Source organism: Schistocerca gregaria, chromosome 5 (genome assembly GCF_023897955.1).
Source record: "Schistocerca gregaria isolate iqSchGreg1 chromosome 5, iqSchGreg1.2, whole genome shotgun sequence".
Taxonomy (NCBI): Eukaryota; Metazoa; Arthropoda; class Insecta; order Orthoptera; family Acrididae; genus Schistocerca; species Schistocerca gregaria.
The window spans coordinates 122,313,914-122,340,073 of record NC_064924.1 but is presented as its reverse complement, the minus strand read 5'-3'; the positions used below and the strand labels follow the sequence as shown (position 1 = coordinate 122,340,073).

The 26,160-nt window shown below is 38.3% G+C and overlaps 1 protein-coding gene across 7 annotated transcripts in view; it reads left to right on the top strand.

The window, feature by feature from the left end:
- The window catches only part of LOC126273183 (stathmin-4), a 32,016-nt gene extending 13,665 nt beyond the window's left edge, over positions 1-18,351 (top strand). For 2 of the 7 annotated variants that reach the window (XM_049976693.1, XM_049976694.1), the window contains exons 3-8: positions 8,107-8,270; positions 9,049-9,240; positions 9,367-9,507; positions 11,530-11,670; positions 12,346-12,489; positions 16,870-18,351. In XM_049976693.1, coding sequence (XP_049832650.1) covers positions 8,107-8,270; positions 9,049-9,240; positions 9,367-9,507; positions 11,530-11,670; positions 12,346-12,489; positions 16,870-16,953 — 866 coding nt within the window. In that variant the 3' untranslated portion in view covers positions 16,954-18,351. Of the gene's footprint in view, positions 1-69; positions 148-8,106; positions 8,271-9,048; positions 9,241-9,366; positions 9,508-11,529; positions 11,671-12,345; positions 12,490-16,869 lie in introns of all 7 variants that reach the window. The other 5 variants (XM_049976697.1, XM_049976696.1, XM_049976692.1 and 2 more) reach the window with 4 other exon arrangements.
- Positions 18,352-26,160: the final 7,809 nt, after the last annotated feature.

The following is a 26,160-nucleotide window of genomic DNA, read 5'->3' as shown; positions in this document are numbered from 1 at the left end:
TTTCGCTTTTACTGGAATTTTGCTAATATCCTCCGGGGCGACGTCTAACTTGCTCGATGGTTGTTCTAGCCCATCGTCGATCAGCGCCTATCAAGAAGGCGAAGAACAAACCTCGTTCCAAGCAACCCAAGAAAGTGAAATTTATCAGTAAGTATGGGCTACTACTTGCCTGTCTCATCTTTCTTACCCCGTTTACGCTTTGCTTCGTAGGCTGTTGGTTATTCTGAAAGAGTGGGTGGGGGGTTAGTCATGGATTTAGTCCATGTGTAGATATCTAGGCGCTCGTAGCTTTTTTTTTCTGCCTATTGTTATCAGACCTGTCGCGAGCATACATTCGTATATTGCTCGACCAAATAAGAGCTAGATTTTGACGTGAACGTGTTTTGCTATTTCTTGTTCGTGATTAAGAATGCTCGTTAGCGTTCGGAATCGTGGGGGAAACATAACATTTATGTCGTAGAACGATCTTGGAAAGGAAAAATCTCCAGCAACGTCGTGTATCTTTCCTTCCCCCATTATCGATTCAGGTGAAGGTAATGTGAAATTCATGAGCCAAACCGCATTACTGCAGTATCGAGCTAATGACCCCCGCTGAACTACTGGCGTAGCGAAAAGCATAAATGGCACTCATTCGAGCTTTTTAAATCGCCATCAGATTGTGTTAACCGTTCCTCAACTTTCGGGCATTGAGCGATGCCCTTCATTTGAAAGAATTGACATAATGCCGATGCGCGTTTTGAAATTCAACTTTGTATAGATAAATGTGATGGGGGGGGGGGGGGGGGGGGAATAGCCAAACTTTGTCTGTTTCCGTTTCTTCAATCTGTAATCCTTACATTTTTGTCTTAACCTACAGTAAAATAACGCCTAGGGCTGTAGAAATGACTTTACTGAAACCACAGCTCACAAAATCCGGTAATTCATGTCACATTGGGCATTAGAGTTAGGCTCTTATAGGAAAGTAGTCTGCCGCCGAAGAAGATTGTATTTGGCAAACGACATAATTGTCGATCGAGGAAAACATGCCCAAGAGGGTAAAGCTTCCCAACGATGTGGTCGCATACTTGTTTGGCTGAGCTTCAACAAAACACCACGTAGACGCCCACTTTTGGCCCGAATGTCTTGTCATGGCAGCAGTGACAGGTCTCGCAACAATACTAAGAGCCTGAAGAAGGCCTAAAAAATCCACCGGGTACAGTTCGAACTAAAGTGGTCAGGATCTGTGCAGTCTCTTTTTCGCATATCTTTGAGATCATAGGGGCTCTTTTTAGAGTGGATCAGTAAAAAAACCGAAGGGCAAATGTGATAGTATCAGCGAAATATGAAGAAGTAAATATCCAACTTGGTGCAGGCCTTACTTTTTGATGAAACTTCGGTGGCTTGCGTGTTAATTTTCGCTGCTTACTTTGATCATACGGCGGTTAATTTGCCTTCAGTAGGTAGAATGCCCCCATTTTAGACTCATCTATCGCACAAAACTGATTATCATGGGAATCTAACCCCGGACTAAGGCGTTAGTAGCCACTGATGCTAACCACGGAGGCAGGTACAAGGGAAGTTACTTTTTCCCAAGGCTAATAAAAATACTGTTCTGTCGCTGAAGACCTTATCAAAAGTGTTGCGAGGTGATTACATGCTGTGTGAATTTCTGACAACAGGGAAACTTTATCGCAATCACCCAGCTCGAGAGGGATAATTTGATATGGGTCGGCACAACATTGCTTCCAGTACTTGCACGAATCTCTCTCCCTTCCAAATCCCTTGTAGATAAAACATTGCACTACGAAAATTGGGTGTGTAGCTTGTAAGGATTTACGTGCCGCATTTGACAAATCTTGAAACGCTCTTAAGGTTTGGCCGCGGTCCGTCCTTGTCCACATAACTGAACTATTATTCGTGAAGTGCACCGCCACAGTATCCGACGAATGCATCGCCCCAAGATGTTCTAAACTCTTTAGAAGGCTATGTGATGAAATTTTAAGATGATTGCATGTGAGGAAGAAAATCCGTTTCTGGAAGGGGAGAGGGTGGTTTCTTGATAGAGGGACCTTTCAGAAGTTGATTCGCACAGCATCATTGCAAGGAATTCTTAGCTGGAAAATGTGTGACACTGACATGTCAGTTTTGATGGGACAATAAACTTTATTCCTTCTGTCATAGAATGGCGTACGGCCAAGGTAATCTGAAGAGCCTCAAGCAGTAAGAATACTTTGTGTTAATAGTAGCACTTTAGAATAAGTGGATGACATGCATGGAGTTGAACAGCGATGCTAGAAACTTGTTCAGATAAGACTAGTTTCTGGTATCGTTTTCAGTGACAGCATCTCTATTAAGCTGTTTCCATGGGAATCCAAGTTTTAGGTGTCAAGAGGAGGAGGAGGAGGAGGAGGAGATTTAGTGTTTAACGTCCCGTCGACAACGAGGTCATTAGAGACGGAGCGCAAGCTCGGGTTAGGGAAGGATGGGGAAGGAAATCGGCCGTGCCCTTTCAAAGGATCCCTCCTGGCATTTGCCTGAAGCGATTTAGGGAAATCACGGAAAACCTAAATCAGGATGGCCGGAGACGGGATTGAACCGTCGTCCTCCCGAATGCGAGTCCAGTGTAGGTGTCATGAAGTTTAGTATGGTTAGCATCTAAAATGTATCCTATGAGGGCACTTGTCCGTTCGTTGTCTATATCGCTAGATATTAGATTGTTGCGCAAGCACAATTCTTGTAAAAATGGAGTTCTGATTTGGGCACTGCACCATTCCTTGTTAGCCATTGCAGGAGAAAACGGGTCAAGACCTGTTTACTTGTCCCTATGAAGAAATTATACGTGTTGATATTCGAATTGCCGGTTGTGTGTTGCTGCCAACATCCTTCGTCTTTTTCTTGACCGCTGAAATCATAGATGTTACTTCTCAGAATGCGTTTAATAGCACTCATTTATAACTGTCTTTGCCGTGAAAGAGGCAGCTAGTACTGTGTTTTACCAATCACGGTTTCAAGTCACAATTGTGATATAATTACCAACACTAAGTGCCGAAAGATTTCTTTATGTTCACTGCCCGGAATGGGCTACTCAAGAATTTTACGTCCATGTATACTCTTGGTCCTACTGTGCAAGGACTGCCTTGCCTTGTATCTGTGGAACGATGGAGGAATGACTTCGCTGCCGGCCCACGCTTTGTATTTCAAGCATCAAAATCCTTCTGCATTTCTGCGAACACTGCGCAATTTGCCTTGCCGTCCTCAGTGATATTCCACCATAACCAGTTTGGAGGTATAACTGAGTTTGAACTCGAACACAACCTTATACAAGAAGAAACACACAATTTGTGGTGTAGTGGAAATACACAGGACCTTTTGAAGCCACGCCTGATTCTAACGTTACGTAGGCGTCAAGTCGATGGCCTATGAGCGATTTCATCGCCACATGTATTGATCTCACCTGTCGGTTAAATCCATTGATATACTGTGGCTATCCAGGCCGCTTGCAACCTGCACTAGATAGTACAAATAAGCTTACATTGTGTTAAGCTCGTCTCAATAGACTTTTTGTTTCTAGTTTTCGCCTACTACAGCTAAATACGTACGCATGCGTACGCTACGAGTCTCAGGGAGACAAGCTTAGTCAGACATGCCGTCTTGCCCCTCCCAAACAAGTGTCCGGTGGCGACGCAACGTCGCGCCGTCGCCGTCGCACGGTGACGTCATGGCCGCACCACAGACGAAGCGGCACCACCTGCGCTGGCTCCCAATCGATAGTGGGGCGCATCTCACGCCACGGCAAGGGCGCAGTGCTCGACAGTGGGGACAGCCTGCTGCGGCTCGTAGACGCCCACTGTAAACAGATATTTCCATACCCTTTCCGTGGCTCCAAATTGATTTAAAGGCGTGAGCCTTGTGCAGAAACAGATTTCTGTTTTAATGCTTATAGGACGAAGTACTTACGATGTTTGTATAGCTTCCATTACATGAAATTTCTGAGAATTAAAAATACCTTTCAGCCAATAAGCACATTTGGATACAGGAATTAATGATTGTTAGGGAATTGAAATATGATGATAAAATGTCATTTAGTTACCAGTCTGACACTGGTCATAGGTGATTTAGAGAAACAGGAATCCTAAAATCTTGATGAACTAGGTGGTCTTCCCCCAAATCATCATCTCCAGTTTTTTTCCTCATCTCATTTCATTTAAGTTGTAAGCGTCATTATATGGCTTGAGATAGTCGGCAGCATTTTGTAGTTGTATACCCTTCCAGGAATGACCATTCTCCCTGAGATGGAAATTGTATACTTGATGTGTGTATCTGGAGTAGATTGATGGAAAAGGGTGAGAAGGTATTCGAATTGTTTGTGGAGCATGTGTGTGAGGTGGGATAGCCTAGTATTTGCCTAGCTGGATGTGGGAACCCAACTAAAAACCACTTCTAGGCAGGCTGGTTCACCGGCCCTCGTCAGTAATCAGAAGTGATTTCGGTCTGGGGCAGGCTAGCCAGCCAGTATCCCAGAAGCAGTGCTATGTGCTACAACAATATTTGTGTAAATAAATAGCATTATCAGTAGTGGTTGATATCTGTGGTCCATTTCGAAAGAATCAGTCAATATAACTAATTATAAAATTGTGCCACAGAAGGTGTAGATTACGCATCATATGGGCACAATGGCTGTAAGAGAGCTTTCGTATAAGGAAAACCAATATAATTCTCCAGAAAGGATACTCCTCCCAAACTTATCATAATAAATTTCGTATGTGTAACAGTAGTCGTGTCCATCACAAACTGCCAAAACAACATGGTAGATGATATGAAGCCCTGCAGTATTATGTATTGAAGTAGAAGTATTAGTCACCCTTAAATTTTGATTTACACTTGTTGAAAGCTTGCATACTTTTCTGTGGGTAGATAACTGTTACACACAAGACCTCATTTTGCTGAAGTTAAATCATATTATTTCATCTTTGAGAAAGTATTTTTGGTGCACTTGTGCTGGGGAATTATTTAGTTTTCCCAAGTCACTGTGAATAGCTGTTGCTTTTTCTATTTTCAATTTTTTTGAATTGAACTGCCACATGGTTGCTACTGTTTACCCTGAGGGCTTCCTGTCTTCAGATCAGTGCAGTGAACTGCTTGGTTTGCTAAAGTAATCTTTCTCATTATTTATGCACTGTTTTTGAATTACTTTAATCTTGTAATTCTCCTGTACTGTAGGCAGAATCTATTTATTACTGGTGTCAGGTTAATCGTGCGTAGAGTCAAGTCAGTATATGAGGCAGTTTTGATAATTGTCTCTACCATCTTACCTTCATGAATGCATAGTAAAAAACAAAATTTTGAGTGCTGTTTATCTCGGGGTGTAAATGCAGTTAGCCTACTATCAGATTAATCATCAGAACTCATCTGATAGCCAGATTTTGTATTGTGGCTCCCCACTGGTGACAGGCTTGTAATAGCACAGTTCTCATCGGTGACTTCCAGGCAAATGCATGACTGGCCAATCCTTTAAAAAAAAAAAAAACCTGATCTCCGCTTCAGCTGGCACATGAAATTTCTGTAATAACTTAAGGGAAGTACATAACTAGGAGTGGTATGCAGCTCTGTTAGTGCCAGCACTTGTGGGCCCCTGTCCCAATTGTATTCTCCACTGATTTGACAGAAAACTTGTGCCTGGTGTCATTGTGTCATCTGTGATTAAATGCACTGTCCAAAGTTTAGTGCTTTGGATGTGTTTTGCAGAGATAAAATACACATAGGCCTATGTATGCTCTTTTTTTTAATTGCAAAGACATAGTAAAATATAGTGATAAAGCACCTAACTTCAACTGTAGCCTTTAGTAAGTTATTCATTTTCTACCCAGAACTGCTGCACAAATAGACATATTTCAACCATTATTTGTGTTGTATATGCAGTCAGAATTTCTTCCCAGGCATTACTTCATTTACACAGATATCGGTCAAGTTTTTTCTTTGATGTACTGACCTGCTGAGAGCAAAGCCCTCAGTTAATTTTAAGTTGCCAGGATGTACTGCTAATTCTTAAATTGCTAGTGTTTCTTGCTTCGATGCTGGTTACTTGTGAGAAGTAATTAAATTGGAACAATTACAAATCTAAACGTTGTTCTGGCATCAGGCTATATTTCAAAGTAAGATGAACATACGTAACTTGTACTGATTGAAGTTTTATAATGTGGAGTTCTGTGGAATATGGAGAATTATATTGGTTTTCCTTATATGAAAGCTCTCTTGCAGCCATTGTGTAAGACTTTGCCCATATGATGCATAATCTAAATCTTCTGTGGCACAATTTTAGTTATATTGATTGATTCTTTTGAAATGGACCACAGATACCAACCACTACTGATAATGCTATTCATTTACACAAATATTGTTGTAACCATTTTAGAACAGACAGGTCTATCTCCAGATGGCTGTTCACATCAAGATACACAATTGTTGTTTACACAAGCTTATGGCTCTTTCTCTCTGGTGGTGAAAGGTTCTTAGGATGGTGGTACCTCCAAAGATCCTGTGTCATTTTGTTTGTATTCATGAAATAATGTGCAGTGTGTGCAGCACTTGTTTGCTTTGTATATAATCACATTGTGGAAAGCAATGCACACATGTAAGTTTTCGCCATTTGGGTAAACATGAACAGCCATCTGAAAATAAAGCTCTCAATTTGAAACTGGTTATAGTGCAAATTTGTGTGAATGCGTAGCATTTTCAATAGTGGCTGTTAGCTGTCTTACTCTTTGAAGGAATCAACCTATGATTTGCACACAGCCAAAGTCTGTGTCAGTTGTAGGTGAATAGTGTCTTCATTTGTATTTGTTAGGAAGGAATTAGTTGAAAGATATGATAATTCTTTCAGTTTTAGAAAAGTCATTTCTTCAAAATTCCTTTGAAACTGTCCAGAAATTAATAGTAAACAATGTAAAGTTGGGTTAATGTATAAATTTAATGAACATAATGCATATCTGATAGTTGCTCAGACAGTTGGTCATGAAGTAAGTTAGAGGACTAGGAATTCCATCTACAGGAAATTGCGGGTAGAATGACTTACAAATTAAGTTATTACCGATCTGTGTATAGGAGATGGGTTGGAGCAGAATCCTGTGAGCTTAAAGGTAGTAAGTAAACATAGTGTTGTGGAGGGGTTATGTCAGATAATGCTGTGAGGATGACATGGTCTGTTTAATAAAAGTACTTCTATGTAAGGCCCAGCAAATACCCCTTTGCATCAATGGATTTGTAGTTAGAAACTTGTAAACTCCAATTAATTTTGGATCACCAACAGAGTCCCAAATTGAACTGGAAATTTTAAGGAACTAAATGTCAAATTGAATTATTCGTGGTTACAAATGAACTTAATTTAATTGCTGTTGATTGTGATTAAGAAGTTGTTTGTGTTATTCTCTATCACAATATTATTAGATAAATTTGTTGATCCTCTTTAATAGTTTTTATTGTGAATAAAATTGAAACAAATCAGCAAATCACCTGGAAGCACAGCATTAAGCCAAGCCAAGAAGAACTGAGAGACAGTTTTTTTTTCCTGGTTGTGTTTTGTTATGTAAAATAGTTTTATTAATTTCTTGTGTGTTAAAAGTGAAAAACAAATTGTTTGCCTATTTTCTGTGTTTCCTTTTATCTGTTAAAATAATTTTAACAGCAGTTATTAAAATTCCTTGGAAAATGGGGACTTTAGCATAAGAGTAGTGTAGAGTAGATGCCACAGTTCTGTTGTAACACTATTGTCTGAGGATGAAAAGTGGACAACACAGTTAATTTCTACAGATGTTATACTTCCCTTTTTCATACATGATTAGATATTTGATACTACTACAGCATTAGTTTCTTTTGTAAGACATTGTCAGACTGTTTCCCATGTGGGAACATGAATAGCAAAGCTTAACATTTTTTGTTAGCTTCAAAGATAGTCTGTGCATGAGAGGATTTACTCCATAGTCACACTCAGAAAATTTTATTTTTACTTTGTGACTAGTTGTACAAAAGTAATGGATGTCACGTGTGAGCAGGACATGTGACACTGAAGTGTTATTTGTGCAGAACTAAAAATATATATATAAATACTCCACGAGTTTGTTCATTTCACAGCTACAGAAATCAGGTGCCAAGAGAGGTCGAAGGGAGGTTTGGCATATGAAGTTATATTAGCTGACCCTGTTACGGATACACCCCCAAAAAGACCAACTTCTCCCAAGAGCACATCCGCTGAAAACATAGAAGAGAAGTTAAAAGCAGCTGAGGAAAGGAGAATGGTAAGCTATGTTTATCTGAAGTTGATGTGAAAGCTGCAAAATATAAGTAAACACTTTTTGTGAGGTAAACTTTAGCATGAGAGCCAAAATAATTGTGAATCTCTGATGGGTAACTGTGTGAGTGAGTGAGACTTACCACACTGTCCAAAAAGTTCAGAGACTGATTTTTAACTCTGTTGTATAAGTGATGCCAAGGCGTTAACTATTGAACAAACGTGCAGTCGACCATTCAGCTGTGAACAATGTACGGCCATAGTGAATCTTCAATAAATGAAGTATTGAAGATAGTCTTCAGAATCTTTCGAAGAACAGAAAGGTGTGTGTGAAGTTTGTCCTACCTGTCTTCAATTCAGTACATAACTGACTGTCGACACCTGCTGCCTTCGGAAAGTAAAAAATATAGACAAAAATCATTATGGGTGGTGAGACTTTGTCTTTTTGTGGTAGATTCGTAATAATGACACAAAGTGCAGAACTTCACATGAAGGACCAGTCATTTGATGACAGAAGACTTTTAGACCGTGATGTCAGCTGAAGAATGTGCTAAATGACTCTACTAATTGTTTCTTATGGTTGTATGACCATTCTGTGCATTTTTTCTCAAGTAGCTGGAGACAGAACAAGTGAAGCATTAACCACCTTATTAATTTTTCTTTTTTATCCATTCTCTAAACTTTTTGGACTGATAGGTTGTAGTATCCTGTTGCTGGAGTGTGTGTGGTGCACATGTTACAGTTATGATACATATTCTAACGTTTCCATTTCTGTGTTCTTTTAGTCCTTAGAAGCAAATAAAATGGCTGCCTTGGCAGCTAAAATGTCGAAGATTGAAGAAGCATCAAGGAAGAAAGATGAACAAGCAAACACATTCATTCTACAGACACGGGAAGCACTGGAACAGAAAATGGAAACTCACGTTGAAAAGAGAGAGGCTTACATAAACGATCTCAAAGCAAAGCTTAAAGATCATGTAAGTGCAATGATTGCCATACACAAAGAAGCTGTACATAATGTTTCACAGCTTACAAGTTTAATATTTGAAAGCATTTTTGAGTACATTACTTTCATGTATTTTTTTAATTATTTTTCTGTCTAGTTGGAGAGTGTGGAGAAAACAAGACTGAGTCTGGAGCAACAGACAAATGAAGTTAAGTCAGCTGTAGAAGAGAAACTAAAGACTGCAGCAGCACAGAGGGATGAGAACATAAAGAAAATGTTGGAGAGGCTTAGGGAGCATGTGAGTTAACACTGCTGAATGTCAGCTATAAATTTTTCAGTGTTTTGGCTGTGTCGTTATCAATGTTGATGCTTGTTCAGGAGCATGCCTAGATATCATGCACAAATTTTCAAAAACAAAATTATTGCTAAATGTTTATGTTAAAAATAATAATGTTAGGCATCTTGTTTCAGCAAAGTAATGTTTATCTGTTAAAATGTTTAGTTTCTTGGTGGTAATAATTTCACAAGTCACTGGATAAAACAAGAGTTATGGTTCCACTTCAGATACAGTCATGCAATTTGTGATTGTTTGTAAAATTCTAAACACCAGTGCTCAGCTGCTTAGTAATAGTTTGGGAAAAGTATTGTTAACAAACAAGTAACACAGATTGTCAGTGCTTGTCATTTTCAAGGGGTAACTTTCGTTTTTAATGAAAACTAAAATAAACTGTGAGGTCAATTCCAGATGAAGTAATATAAAGTGTGAACTGAAGGATAGTTATTTACAATTGCGAAGTTATTTGAAAATTTTTTGTGGGGTTATAAATAATTGTGCATAAAAATAGCTCTATTTGCCTTTGTAATTTTGCCCTTATATTATCAAATGCCAATCATGACATGTTTGCATAAGCTTACAGCTGTACAAGGGGTTATTGCTAAGTTCTGATTATCAGCCTTCAAAGAATGTAATAGTTTATGTTGATTTACTATTATTAATCCTTCTCTGCTTAGTTACCATCCAGATTAATACATTTTCCTAGCATTTCTTGACATTGAAAATATATTTGTAGAAGTCTGCAGATTTTGCATTGAAGTGCCCTTACACTTCACTAATAACTTGTTCTGTTTTCAAACTGGTGACTATCCAATGGATTCATTTTTGGGAACAAGAAAAGTAGTTTGATGTTAGTGGGAGACTAAATTGGATGCTGCAGGATCTTGAAGCCACATGAGATTTTGTCATCTGCAACATGAGTCAGCTGGTGCATTGTAAGCCACAAGGTGAACATCTCTCCAGAGTATACTGCAGAGTCTCTTAATCGTAGTCTTTCCAAAAGAATGTTGTAGTATCTGCCGGTGATAGTGTGATCCTTAGCAAGATAATGTGTGTGGGTGACTACACAGCAGCCATAAAAATCTGAAAGTGTGACCTTCACAGCCAACTCGTGCCCTTGGCTCATCTGTCAGAGACATATCTCCAGTTTGGGGATACTTTGCCACGTCACAGTAGTGTCGTAAGATGGGCAGTCATTTCCATAACCAGTAGACATCTCATTGTCTATCTTAGTTCTGGCACTCTATGAAGAAAAGAGGGAAAAAAATTTCATGATTATAACAAAATTTGAGTGATAATTAAAACTTCTAGATACCCCCTTGTAATGGAAGGCTGAAATTTTTAAGTATTGAGTTCACTAATGTAAATGTTCAATGTAGTTTGTGGTAGTGAATATGGGTCAGTATGCTACAATTTGTTCGAAAATGACACTGATGCAGTATTTTCGATATCAATAGGAGCTTGTCAGATTTGTCCACTGCTCTGAAAGTGAGTGTTATGTTACTTGCCTTGCCTTACATCCAGTCCATATTATTTTTAGTAGACTGCAGTATTTTTCGCAAGGTAGTGCTGAGCTGTTGGTAAGGGCTGCTTCTTGTTATGAAGTTCAGTGTCATATTGTTTCCATAAAGTACAGTACAGAGTACACAGTATTTCTAACACTCGTTAAAATTTTACTGTCAGAAGAGCAGTAAATAAATGATTAAATATAAAATTATGAATATAATAGAATGTGGAAAATTAGTGAATTGCCAATATTTCCTTAAATATCAGTCAGATAAATGTTTAAATGGAAAAAATCTGGGCTCTGTTGTAGAAAATTTTCCCACAAATAAAATGTTTCTGGATAATGGAATTATATTCCTGTTTGGTGAAAACTGTTTTTTGGTTTCCTTATTGCTGAAGCAAGCTGTCTTAACATTTGAACATTACTGAATGAATGTTGCATGTTATTTGTGGACTTAGTATTGAGTCTGATGTAACCAGGAGGACCATGTAGAACGAGTGCGCAATGGTATGCAGGAGAAAATAACTCAGCTTGAAAGTCAGATCCAGCAAAAGTTAGATCTGGCACAACAGAGACGTGAGGAAATGGAAAGAGAACAGCTGGAGAAACTGCGTAATCACGTAAGTAATTCATTGGTATATGTATCAAAAACTAATTATTTGTTCTTAATTATGTATATATGTTAGTGGTATTCCTGTGGAAAGAACTGTACATAAATTCCATTTGAGGCAAATGAAAAGTCTTACTTTCTATTGTCAATACTTCAATATATTTTAGGGTTCTTGGAAAGTCTAGTGGTGTAATACGTGGAATGTTCTGGCAAACTGCCTGTGTGATACTTGTACCATTAACTTAGGTGTTACAGATTTGTTTGGGTTGAATCACTCCCCTTACTTAATATTGGGTGTAGTTCTTGGATAGCATAGAGTTCAGTACAGTGTTATTTAGGTGACTAATCTATTATGTAGACAATTAAATCTACTTAAAAATATAACCTGTGAAAGAGCATGCACTATCATTGAAAACAGCTTGCAAACTATGTTTACAAAAGTATTTTGTAGGGTATTTGATTTGTTACAGATCTTTGTCTTGGTGAATTACTTATTCTTCTAGTATATGCCCCCCTTGTAACTTTAATGTATACTAACTTTACCTTGTACCAGGTATTTTCTTATGCATGTTCCTAACTAATTCCCAGTTTTGAAATTAGTTGAAAGTTGTGATCTTTCATTTGGTAATGTGTTTTGCACCTCTGCACCATGTATGGACTTTGCATGTTCTCAAATCTGTAACAGAATCTTGTGAAGCTTGCGGAGGTTCAACAAGTAAACGAGAATCAAGGCAAGAAGGTGCAGGAGAGACTAAAGGAACGTCTAGAAATAGCAGAGTTAAACCGTGAAAAGGAGATACAAAAGAAGCTTGAAATCGTCAGAGAAAATGTACGTCATGATGTATATTGAATTTTCATTAGCTTGCATGTACAGTTTGCATGCTTAAATGTTCAGCTTTACTGTGTTATTTCTTAACAACTTGTATTATTCTGTATCTGCATGATAAAATCTGGTGTATTTGTGAGTGTGTATGTGTGGTGGTGGTGGTGGTGGTGGTGGTGGTGGTGGTGGTGGTGGAGGAATAGACACTGTTAGCAACTTCAGTGACATAGCACAGGTTCCTATATTACCAAAAACCATAATTTATGCATATTTCTTAAGAAAACCTCTATTTGCAAATTTCCTAATAATATTAAATGGAGTGGTTTCGTATTTGGAAACATTTTCTGAGGTGAACTCTTACTTGACCAGAAGAGGGCACAGAATCCATATAATACTGCAATTGAAGATAGTAAAAAAAGTTATTGGTGACAAGGGTAGGAAATTGTATTGATATTAAAAAAAACTTTGCTTCAATACTGGCTGTTAATATGTGTGTTACTTTTCACAGGACTTGAGCTAATGTATTTTGTGTAAAGTCACATTCATGAGAATGTTAGTGTGTGGCTGCCCGATTGGGATGAGAGGGATTGAATAAATATTTATTAAAATGTATGTGGAGGTCTCGTTTGCCCTAATAATAGGTAGCAAAAACTGCATTTGAATGTGGGAAATAAATATTCCAGTAAACGTGAGGTTTGCATATGTTTAACCCTTCTGTAGTCAGCCGATTTGGAGTGGTGTGTGTTAAAAATGTCATGCGTATTTATACTGTTATGCTACATTCCATTTAAATTGCTATATTTCACACAGTATTCACTTAAAAATATGAAAAATTACCTCTTATCCATAAATGTATGTAGAATATTGTGACTTACACAGATTATGATGGTGTTTCAAATGAATTTGATTGTGACAGTCCAAATAAAATATATATATATTTTAATATTGTAACTTTGACTTTGATTCTATATATCCAACACTATGCTTCAATTTAAGAAGGCTAACTGCAGTCCATAGGATCTACACACATTTCTGAGAAAAATGACATGAGGGATTGAAATTTGTGTTATTATTTAGAAAGATAATTATTTATTACAGAATTTCCATGGGTACAGTATGACTTAGCATTTGGGTTTAGGAAAACATTCACCATGCAACCCCTTATTACATCTATTACAAACAGTTCTTGACCTTTTCCTTCCCTCATTGGTACACATACCATCTCAACTCTTTCTTCTCTGGAAGTTTCCTCAAACCTGGAGAACCACGAATTGGATGTTTTTCTTGCAGCCATTCATCTGGCAAGGCTTCAATTACCATTACAGTATATACATATCTGGAAACAACTTGCCTTCCTTCATTATGCCCTTTGTATAATATGTAAGAGTTCAGCACCATTCTTGACATTATGTCAAGAGCTGCCTTCTTCCAGTAACAGCGAGTTCGCCTTTCATCCAAATACACATACAGCATTGTGCCGAATGTGTGTGTTCCACCCATATACTGGCTCTACTGGTGTATTATTTCCGGCTTTTTTACTGTTTTATTTTTATTTTGGACTTCAATGTCACCAGCACCAACTTCACTTGACAGTAAGAGAACAGAGGTACACAAGAAATTTTTTCTCTTGGTACGCACATGCTAGTACCGGGCCTGACTTACATCTTTTACCCAATTCCAAAAATTTTTCTAAATTGCTCTGGCACATATTTCCTCTTTCTTACGGTACCAGTGATGTATGTACCTAGTTTATAGAGACTTCTAAAAGTGGTACTGACATGAAAAGTTGCCCACAAAGATATATCCCTTGTTCAAATAATTGCACACAGTAACTTCTGGACAACACAGTAATCTAAGCCATGTCTTGCAATCTCAGCCTTATCTTCTTGGCTTTTGGCACCTCTGTAAGTATAAAACCCACAACAACAGTGCCATTTTAGTCACACAGCACCTAGAATTTGATTCCCCATCGGTGGTGATGTTGGTGATGTTTAATACTGGCAGAAGTAAAGCTGTGAGTACCGGGTGTGAGTCGTGCTTCGGTAGCTCAGACGGTAGAGCACTTTCCTGCGAAAGGCAAAGGTTCCGAGTTCGAGTCTCAGTAGGGCACACAGTTTTAATCTGCCAGGAAGTTTCATATCAGTGCACACTCCGCTGCAGAGTGAAAATCTCATGTTGGTGGTGTTTGTTTGGCAAATACTGTAATAGAGAAGTGACATTTAGTGCCAACTAGACTCTCATCAATACAAAGTTGTTCATGAGGTTTGTAATGATGTCTAAATATATTAGCATGATCTACCAAGGGCTGGTACCTGATATATGGGTCATAATCAGGATGGCGTGGTGTTGGACATTTCTTACTATCCACAAGACGAAAGAATTTCATAAGATGCCTAAATTGGTGGGCAGAAAACCTTTTAGCAAAGCATGAAAATGCCTGTGATGGTTTTGTGCTCCAGTATGAGAACATTGTGGGCCTTTTATTGAGTCCCATATTAGTAAGAAAGCAATAAAACCTCTTACCTCGGTGCTTGTCACATTTTTCCATTTCTTATACGGTTTGGACAATGTAGCGTGTTTAGTTATAAACTGTTTTGCTGAGTGATTTGTTTCAGTTACAATAAGCTGCAGCAACGTTGTAGTAAAGAATAGATAGAATATTTCAATCGCAGGAGATCCTGCTGGTGGCATATATTTTGGTCCTGGAAGCCCTTGAAATTGATGTAATGGCTGTAGTGTTTCAGGTGCAATTACTTTAGTGTATTGTACATCTTCCATTTCGTCTTCACTTTCGTTCACATTATCGTCAAGTACATCACAGTCACTTTCTAAACTGTTGCTACTTTTGCTAAAAACACTCTGTATCACTATTACATTCTTAAAGTTCACAAATTTCTTCATCAGTAAGTCCTCTGGTGTGGCTTGGTGTACGTCGCATTTTTCTCAAAAAGCGGAGAAAATAAACAAACTGTAAACTTGTAATGTGAAGAAAAACGCGCAGAAGCAATGATGAATAACAGTACTGTGCAAAAACAAGAACGTAGAATGCAATAACATAATGTAAACGTGCTGCGAAACACGGCGTCAATAAACAAACTATGCAAAAGGGGAATAACTGAATGCTAATATTTCACCGAAATAATGCTCAGTTGTTGATAGCTATCGACTTGCACGTAGCTCGAGGCAAAGAGCATATGTAATCAGCACGCTAACACCATCTAGTGAAGACTAATCGGCTCCCTGACATTATTAGTCAGCAGGGAGTGACAATAGATTGTTACGTTGACAGTGAAAGGGTTAAACTAGTGCTGACAAAATATTAAGATAGATAAAATTTTTCAAGCATTTATTTGTACAGAAGAACGGAAAGTTAGGGCACAATATTATTTTAAATGCTTTCAATTTTGTCTGAAATTGAATCTTCACAACATGCTTATTACACGAAGAAAATGTTAATGTAATGCTAGTTTTGGAATTGTGAAAGATACAATTATAATGAAATGTCAAACGTTGTGAGCTTAATGTAAATTCTGCAGTTCTGTTTCTCTTCAATTTTCTGTTGTTGGGCACTTTGTCAGGGTATACTACTCCCTTGCAAAACTTTTGTAAAAGAGGAAAATTCCTGAAAGCTATGTACTCTAAACAAGGATGTGCTGATTTGAAGTTGCCATACCTGCACTGCACAATGGAAGGTAATTCCTGAAGTATCAGATTGCATAGAATCTATCACTGAGTTCAAATTACTGAGGAAACTTTTAAGTGACCACATTTATTACTTCTGCAATAACAGTGCTAATTATTTCTATGCTTATTCATACTGCATGTCTCTCTTAACTGTCCTTGCATGTATTAAATATTTTTATTGAAATGTGAAGGCTTTGTCAGTTAACAATTTCACAAATATAGTCTTAGACATACTTAAAATCTATCAGACCACTTGCCAGTGACATTGCGCTTCTTTAATGTTACTAAATTATTTCCACAATTACTCAGAACAAATAAACTGTATTTTCAAAAGTTCATGCACTGCATGTCATACCAGTAGATCTATCAGCAGTCATTACAAAAACATTTAATGTTCAGGTGTAAGATAAGGACAATTCTGCTTTAACATTTAATAGTTAATGACAATTACTACCTATTTACATAATTTTTTTTTAAAAAAAGTTAATTTGAGATCATAATGTATTTCTTTAGTGGCCAGTGCAGTATATTAACACAATTTGGATTTAGGCATCAATAAAATTCTAACATGAAATGCACACGATTTGTTTGTATTGTACAGTCTCTTGGCTCTTGGGCATTTGACTCTTTTTCTCAGCAGTCACTGCCAGATCTTAACTTTTTAAACATTTTGCACTAAGTTGATGGTGTCGTCTTTTCCAGGAACGCAGAGCAGAAATGGTTCGGCAGAATAAGGAGCGGCTGAGCAGCCAGTCTGAGGAACAGCACACTGCTTCCTCTGGCTAGTTGGCCTTCACATACAGCCTGCCCAGCTCCCTCTTCCCCGCCGAATCAGCAACAGACAAGCTTTCGTCTCGTTCATTGAGCCGCTTCATATAAGAAATAAATACGTTGTGGACACTTTATTTAAAATGATATAGTTAAATGGTGATAAAAATGTCGATTTCCAGCCATAACTTCCCTCTAAATGTTTGTCTACTTTTATGTGTAGTTCATTGTTCAAAAATTTCAAAATAGCAGTGTAATAATCTAAACTTAGCTTCATGTGTAATGGTAATGAAAATACATTGTTGCTTTCCTTGTTTTTATGAAAAAGGCAACAAGCGGCACCATGAGCGATCTCATATAGGGAGAAGATGGTGGCAATCAAATTGCTGGTCCTGCGGATTAAATGTTGAAAATTCACTGCCTTTTTTCACCTCCTTGTATAATGAAAAGGGGCCATTCCAGAGCAGCAGATGATAAAGCATATTTGGAGTTTAGTGAGATTAAATGTTGAACTCCCGCTTTTGAGGTTAACCTGTAAGGTCCCAAGATAATCAGTGAGTGGCCTACATTTGCGTAACTGTGAATTCGTACAGTTTTTCTGTTTATAAATATTTACTCACCTAGCATCATTGCAAATAAGTGTTGTATTGCTTAAATCTGCGAAAATTTATATTCAAAGCCACATATGAGAGTGAGAGAGAGTAATAAAATAAGTAAAGCACGAGCTAGCTTCTGTGAAGATTTTATGCTGAAGAAAAAGCATTTGACAAATAACTAAACAATCATGGAGATTTTATTCTCTTAGCCCTATTGAAAATAATTTTTCTGTAATTATTTTGACTATTCAGCAGTATAATTTATGTGCGTGTATTATGTTAAATTTTTCAAAATCTGACTCCAAAGAGAGAATGTTAGTAGTCATAACACCATTACAGATTGATACTAGTAAATGCACAGAGACCACTGCTGCTTTTAAGTGCCATTAAAGTCTTGGGAAGGCCTCCAAGTTTTCCATTGAATGTAGTGTCTAGAATTTTTGAAACTACACAATGTAGTAAAGATTTGAGGAGACTGATGGTTTTTCAATCTTCAAAACCTGTCAACTAATCCATCCTTTGTACATTAGTTTAATCTTTACTGACAAAAATTATCACCTTCTAATATTGGCCATTACTAGCTGCCTTGAGAGTTCTTGTCCTTTCTGTATGAGTGAGGAGGAGGTCATTCTCATGGAGTCTGTTTTTGTGTGATTTCTTCAAATGTCTATTTTTGCATACTGTTTTGTAATTTTGCCTAGTTTGAATATTTGGTTTTTCTATTATGATACATTTTGTGCTTAGTCTTAGAAACAACTATTAAAAGCCTGAGCATTAGGTATTGTAGTTAGTAAAACTCAATAAAAAGTTAAAAACATTATTTTGAATGTCTTATTTTGTATTAACCCATTCCCGTTGTTCATAAAAGGGGTTTACCCTTTCTATAACATACTTGTTGAGTTTAAGGAGCTGTCTCTTGTACCACATGTGAGATACAAAAAACATGTTTGTGTAGAATGGCAGATATGTTTGGCATGTTTTATCAAGGGATTTAAATACAGTGGTAATTAGGTTTTTTATAACTGGAATAAATGTGTAACTTTCTATGAACTTCTGATGGTACTGGCCTATCTTTTTGGTGTGTTATAAAAAGGCAATGACAAAATGTGTAATTAATGAACTGTAGAAACATTGAAAATTTTCAGTCTTCAGTAGTTAACTAAAATGTTACTTAACATGGCACAAAGGCTCATTTGCAGGTGATTGTTTGCCATTTAAATAAGTTTACTGAAGTCCTTTACCACTAGAAAACTTGTCTTATTTGTCTCTTTAGCAGCTGTATTTTCTCAACATTCCTTTTCCTCGATTTGCAGCCTATGTTGCACCAGTCGTGTGTTTCTGGATGGTGTTGGTCCTATTTTCTCCATTGTGTGACAACATTTTCCTTGTATCTGCAATAGCATCACATACCCGAGTATTACAGATACTGTTTGTAATTCTGAACAGAATTACATTATTTGTGCAGTCCTGATTCTATGGTCAACCATGGAGACATATACTCAGTGTCAGGCGCATGTCTGAAAATTTCCTTTATATTGTCCGTGGTAAACTCTGGTATGTATCAACAGGCTCTGATCATTGGTATATGTATACAGTGAAAGCTCCAGATCATGGTTTTTAAGTCTCCACAAATTCTGGGCACCATAAAGAGACACACTTCCAGTTGATAATTAGGATCCAACAAAATTTTATCAAGGATATGTTGCAGAAAACACAGTAAAGGGTACAAATTAAAAAAGAAGTAGAAAAAGAAAAAAAATACTTCAATAATTAAACAGTAAAACCACTTTTGTCAAACTTTCCCAAAATATATGAACTTGTACATACCTAGAATTGGCCTCTACTTGTTTCATGATAAACAGAAATCTTCACTTCTCAGCAATGTCTACTGCTCAATGAAAACTCTACCAGAAGCATTACATTGCCAACCTCTAAATTCCTGCACTACACTATCACTACAGGCATTTGCTCAACCTAAAAAATAGAATTATACCAACAAGATGAGCACAATATGCTTAAACTAAGGGAATGACATGAATGTTAACCTCCCTGGACACGGTCTTTCAGAGCCTGTGCAAATCAACAGGACTGAAAATAAAGCATCTACATCCAGTGGCTTAACTGTTGTAAAGAGGGAAATAATTGAGTGGGGTTTCAAAAATACAGTTGAGGAACTGTTGGCATAGATGAAATGTAGTACAGAGGAAAATTTAGCACTGTGTATATGTGCTTTTGGTTGGAAATTTTTATTCACTTGCTATTTTTAATGACCCACCCTCTTATTTCTGAAAGTGGGTCTGTATATGCCACTTGGGCGCTGTTACTGGGTTCGGGGCACAAAGTGGTTGATAATACCACCCTGACTCCTGTCCCCATTCACACCGTTTCCCGCCACATGGAGACAGGCTCCATTTGTTTTTATTTTGCATAGCATTGTTAAGAAACAGTAGAATTAATATAATAGAAGTTGGAAGATGAAATACAAAAAAATGGTAATTAAGAATGTAAAAAGAAGATAGGAAAGAGTATAGCGTGAGAGGTTCCCACCACCTGGTTGTGAGTGGTGGCCAGGCTCATGGAATGAACTTAATTGCTGGCCTCCACTCAAGATTCCATCGTTAAGCTAACATGAGAACAAAAAGAAAACATATAAGTACTCCATGTCTAGCCTACTTAGCTCATTCTGGTCAACAGTCCAGTGATTGTTAGCACCTCCCGGCTACGCAAACAACCCAGCCTGGACAGTGGTTTTCCCCAATCTACATTAATGTATCCGTCGGGTTGGGCTCACATAAGGGTGACCGCTATTAAGTTCCTTCAGTCCAGGCCGTGCGTCGCCGCTCACCAGGTGGTGTAGGTCCCTGGAAGAGTTGCCTAACTTTAAGCTTTGTTTCGATAGCTACTGACCTTTCGTGGGGACATGAAGATGCTGCTAAATATGTACATATGAACAGTTGTGGTGGTGTTTGTTTTGTTTAAATGTGTTTGATCACGTGTACCTCGTATCAGCTTTTCCTGGGCCATTTCTACTGTCACGCAGGTTGCCACTATGGGTCATCAGCGTGAGGCACCTAAGTATCTGTGTCGTTGCCAAAGTCAGTGTCTGTATCTTCTTGACTAAGGGTGTTACTGCTGTCACCCATCCCATGGGCACTCTGCTGACTTAGTAAACAGACTTATCTTCTGTAGGGTCTGTTATCTAGGTATTCTATATGTAGGATCTTGAAGGTTTCATTGGTCAGTGTGTTCAGTTCAGTACACTGGTCTGGGCTGCGTAGTACAGCGGTACAGTTCGTTTTGTATGTTCAGGTGGTTGACGTTAGACGTGTGTCTTACGTTAGTGCGCATCCTGCAGAAGAGGACAATGTGTTCTGGGGAACCTTCTTCCCCCGCATGTGCATCTAGTAGTCTGTCGCAGGCTCGCGCGGCTCAGGTGTGTGGGATAAGGGCCGTGGCCTGTGAGGAAGTGTATCATACCACGGCTGGGATCGATATGCTTTAGTTTTAGTCTTTCCCTGATATCCAGGAAGTTGTAGACTCGGTGGCCCTTATCTCTATTGTCCCATTCGCTCTGCCAGGTATCCACTTGCCATGCTCCAAGTTGGCATGTTGTCTCATACGGTACACCATTGATCTGCTGAACCTGGTCTCCTCATCTTAAGCCAGTACATTGCTGCACGGTATCTGATGTTTATATCTATCGGAAAGATTCCCATCACAACGCATAGTGCATCGCCTGTGTTGTTGCAAGCCCCCATTAATCGAAGCAGGACACTTCTTTGCCAATGACGTACGACAGTTCTGTTGTTGGAAAGGCTTAGTCTGTAGGCTCATGTGCTGCCAGCAAAGCATTGTACTGACTCGGAGAACACAATGGTATGTCCGTGTAACTGACAGGGGTAGTCTGAATCGCTCAAGAGTTTAACCTTGTCAGTTTATGAAGTATTTTTTTTCTGCTTTGTCTGTGCGTATTCGTATGTGTTCATGAAAGTTCAATCATTCGTCTATCTGTACTCCAAGGTAGCGTGTAAGTACTGGTTTGTGTCCCCGATTTTGATTGTTTGGTTCCTGTGCAGGATACCCTTCAGCGGTGTGTAGGCTGTTTTGTTTTCAGTTACCTTGATTTTATTGTCCGTGCACCACTGGGTTGTTCTTGGGACTGCAAGAAAACATTGTATGAAGGAACTTTATAAAGAGGTTTCACTGTATTGTATATGCACAAAGTGCCAGCCTGGGCATAATCCAGGCAAAAGATAACATTCTGTTAATATTGTGGAAGAAGAAACATGTCAACACTTCTGGCATCTTTTCTTATTAACAACTGCCTTTCTGCAGCCTATTAAATCTCTTAGCAGTTATTACGTGTTTTTCCATTTGTCAGTCTGTCATTTTATGATGGTTTTCACTCATTGCAGTCTTGAATCCTTCCTTTTTCTCCTTCCCTTCCGTCCTGTGTATTACTGCTAACTTAAAACAGTGTAATTCCAGTATGTTTTCAATACATGTATGGCAGCAGGGTAAATTATATACCTTACCTTTCGTGCCTGCTACTTCAATTGTCCCACTAGATCCATTGTAATTCTTTTGGTAGTTCTGTGTGTTTACCGTTGAGTCCCTTAAGATGTCTGCAGTGCTTAAACTTTATTGAGGCAGTTACGACCTTCATAGTGTCATCACCGGTTGGTGTTATAAACTCCATTATGTGTGATCACACTGCTGCCAAGTGCAGTCTACTCAGATTGTCTTGAAGACATTTCTCCATGACCTCTGCAGCTTTCTCAGAAATGTGTTCAACGCATGATGCAGTTTAGGAGTTTCTTTCTTGTTGGAGAAGATATCTTTCACCTTATAACATTTCACTTGCAGATGGGCAGTAAGGGGTCAAAGAGCATAAGCTCATCTAACATATGTATGTAAATATCCCCCCCCCCCCTCCCCCTCCCCTGCACATTTGAATTGTGTGGGTATATTTCCACAGTTGTAAACTCCAAAATGGAACTGTCCAGCCCAGTTCACACACAAAAAAAGGACCATTTCTGCTGAAAGTCCCTGGTGTCTCTTTACACTTGGAAACAATCGTCTTAGCACTGTCAATACTTCTACAGTAAAATTACTGCTGATGTCCAATTTTGTGAATAATTCATAGAATTTGCATTACTCCGTCCTGAAAATTGAGAACATTTGTCCTTAGATTCCCAATGCTGCACTGGATTGGTACATTGTGGAGTCTTGTCATTGCACACTGAGACTGAAACTTAATATTACACATTTGTCCTGTTTGTAAACATTTATTAGTTCATGTAATAGTGAATAATTGATACTGCTACAAATGTGTGAAATATACATAAATATCAGCCAGGTGAAATCGGGTGCAATGTATGTTGGCAATAAAAATCCTGAATGCTCGCCTCGTTAATATTCCTACTGTGAGCAAAGATATTTCTTTGACATTGGTAGTTAAATTGAAGTTGCCTTTTAGGTATTACTGAAGTCAAGTACATATTTCATAACTGAGGGGAACAGTGATGAACGTTTATCAGTGGTATAAATGATGCTTAACATTTAACTTAATATTAGGTAAAAAATATTTCTGATCCCTTGTTAACAAATTTGAACTTATGTCCTATTAGAAACTAATACAAATATACTCATAGGTCAGTAGTCTTGAGCAAGAGTTTCACATTCACGGGTAAGTTTGTGGGCTGTGACTAGTCGTAGTAGTAATGTTGTCTCTTGGTGCATTTGCGAGCAGGAAGTTAATGATTGAATCGGAGGTGAGCCATGATGATCATTAAATTTATTTTATTTACTCTGCATACTATAGTTTTGTTGGGAGTAATGCTTCAGTTTTGTCACAGATTCTCCCTTTAAGTTCAAATGAAAATCTTAACTCTTTCAAACAATGGAGAGTCTGAAGTGGAATGACATGAATTAATTATAGATTGCTACTCATTGTGTCGTCGGATCCGTTGGTTGCTCTGTTTTTCTGGATTGTGTCCTCAAGGTCTGACTGCCTCAGGCGTTTACTGTCTTTGATGCAGAATTGTCTGCTATCTTACGGGCACTGGAGCAGATGAGACGTTCTTCCCGTCATAAATTTCTTGTCTGTTCTGACTCCCTAAGTGCCCTTCACCCATTGCGACGTTTGTATCCACCAGATCAAATAATCCAGACCATCCAAGATGCCCTCCTCCGTGACCCACGGCCACTTATTGCGCCGTGTGGACCCCCCTCTATGCCGCTGCGGCTTGGCATTGACAGTGGCCCACGTTTTGTTGGACTGTCCACTTTTATCTGTGCTCAGGCAGACGTTTGCGCTGCCTGATACGCTCTCTGCTATTTTATTAGATGACTCTGCCATGGTGCACTTGATTTTGCGTTTTATTCGGGCAGGGGTTTTTTATCCTTTAATCTGAGTGTTTGTTTTATAGTGTTGATTCTGGCTTTTAGCCTCTGCTTTTAAACTGAGTTTTTAATATGTTCATGGTTGTTGGCTTTTCCTTTTTTTTCTCCATGGTCGGCCAACCACCGTCACACTGTGTGTTTTAATTTGTTTTGTCTGGTCTCTGTCAGAGTATTTCATGTCCTGTTTCGTCTGCTGTCTTTCCTGTTGTTCGTTTTTTGTTCTCCTTGGGTGGTTTTAGTTTTTTTGGAAAAAGGGACCGATGACCATAGCAGTCTGGTCCCTTTAATCCCCCAAACCAACCAATGCCCTCCTCAACATTTGTTTCTTTTAATGTGTGTCAGGGTGCTGATGACCTCAATGTTGAGCGACTGTAAGCCCCAAAACGCAAGCGTGTGTGCGTGCTCTCTCTCTCTCTCTCTCTCTCTCTCTCTCTCTCTCTCTCTCTCTCTCTCTCTCTCTCTCTCTCTCTTCCAGAAATTTAACTCTGGCTAGGACATCTAGACAAAGAAAGTTCTTTGATAATTGTAGCTTGTGTGTTCTGCGTTCTTCCTTTTACTCTTTAACTGTCCCCCGGCCCTCCAGATTCCGTAAAAAACCAAACTGATGGTGTATTGAATGATTAAAATGTTGTTTTGTGGAATGAAACATTTGATGCTCACGAGATACGTCTTCATAAACAATGAGATAGTTGAAAAACTGCCATATCGTGCATGATCTTAAAAATTTTAATGTCTTTGCTACTATTTGCAATATATTTTGCGGACAGTATCCACATATGCTGTTGAATGTACTTAAACAGATAAATCGTTATATAACACACAGTTCAAGAGATAAGTCATAAACAATGAGATATGTGGGGGAAAAAAGCTGCATCATGCATGAAATTTTGATACATTCCTTCGAAGATGAAAACGGTAACCATCTATAGAGCTATGAAGAGATGTTGCCATAGAGACATTTACAAAATCGTGTTGTAGACATATGAAGTAGCTGCCCCCACGTACAGAAATTGTCTGGTACAATGTTTCTTCATTTGGATACTATACTTATACATTTGTGTTTTTTCGTATGGCAGTTTCATAAATTCAAAGGTGCTCTCACACATGGAAATGCAATTCTTTTGATACTTCACTAGAACTGCAGTTAATTGTTTTGTATTCATTTCTAATAGAAAATTTGCAAAATGAACACCCATGCAATGACTGTGATGCTGACGGGGGAGATTGAGTTAGTAACTAAATCACTGAAGTTTTTTATTTACTTATTTTCTGTCCATATAACAAAAGTTTTCGGACATTGTCAGGTAAATTTCACTCACTTTACACATATACAGTAAAATATTTACATTCTTTCAAAACATCATATGGATCAGACACATGTCTGTACACACTATTTTTCAAAATGGCACTGCAAGTAGATTCCTCTATAGTGTAACACAATTTAGCTTATTTTATTATAGTACAGTACACATTATACAGTGAATAATTACATTCTTTCATACCACTGATAGATTGGAGACATTGTGTATATACAATGTTTTCTAAGATGGCACTACAACTTAGCCCTCTGTAGAGGAACACCACTTCTCTGTTAGTAATTGCTTCAGTCTACTCTTTAGCATATTTAGATTTGCTTTCTTGAGTTCACAGGGTAGTTCATTGTAGAAAATTGCTCCCATTCTATGTGGGCTGTGGTCCGTTGCATTTTTATTGGTCACAATTCTATGAAAATTTTCCCTTCTCCCTGTATCATAGCTGTGTCCATTACTGTTTGTCATATTAAATTCAGGACATGGCTGTCTGCAGTATATACATGGAGTACACTGTAAGAATTTTATAAAGATGTCTCTACAAGGCTCCCTCCCTCCCTCCCTCCCTCCCTCCCTCCCTCCCTCCCTCCCTCCCACCCACCCAACTAACTTTACCTTGGGTACCATTCTTACTGCCTTTTCTTGTAATCTAAAAAGTCTATGTATATGAACTGCTGATGCCACACCCCATATCTCAATACCATACTGAAGGTGCGGATGAATCGACCCAAAATGTATTTGCCTTAAATATCATGGCCCAAGGCTGAGACCTGTTTCAGTAGATACACTTTTCTACTGATTTTCTTGCAAATATTATCTACACGTTGTTTCCATAATAAGTGTTCATCATCAATGACGCCAAAAAATTTATGTAAATTTGCATATGCAAGACTCAATGGGGATGTAAACGCAGT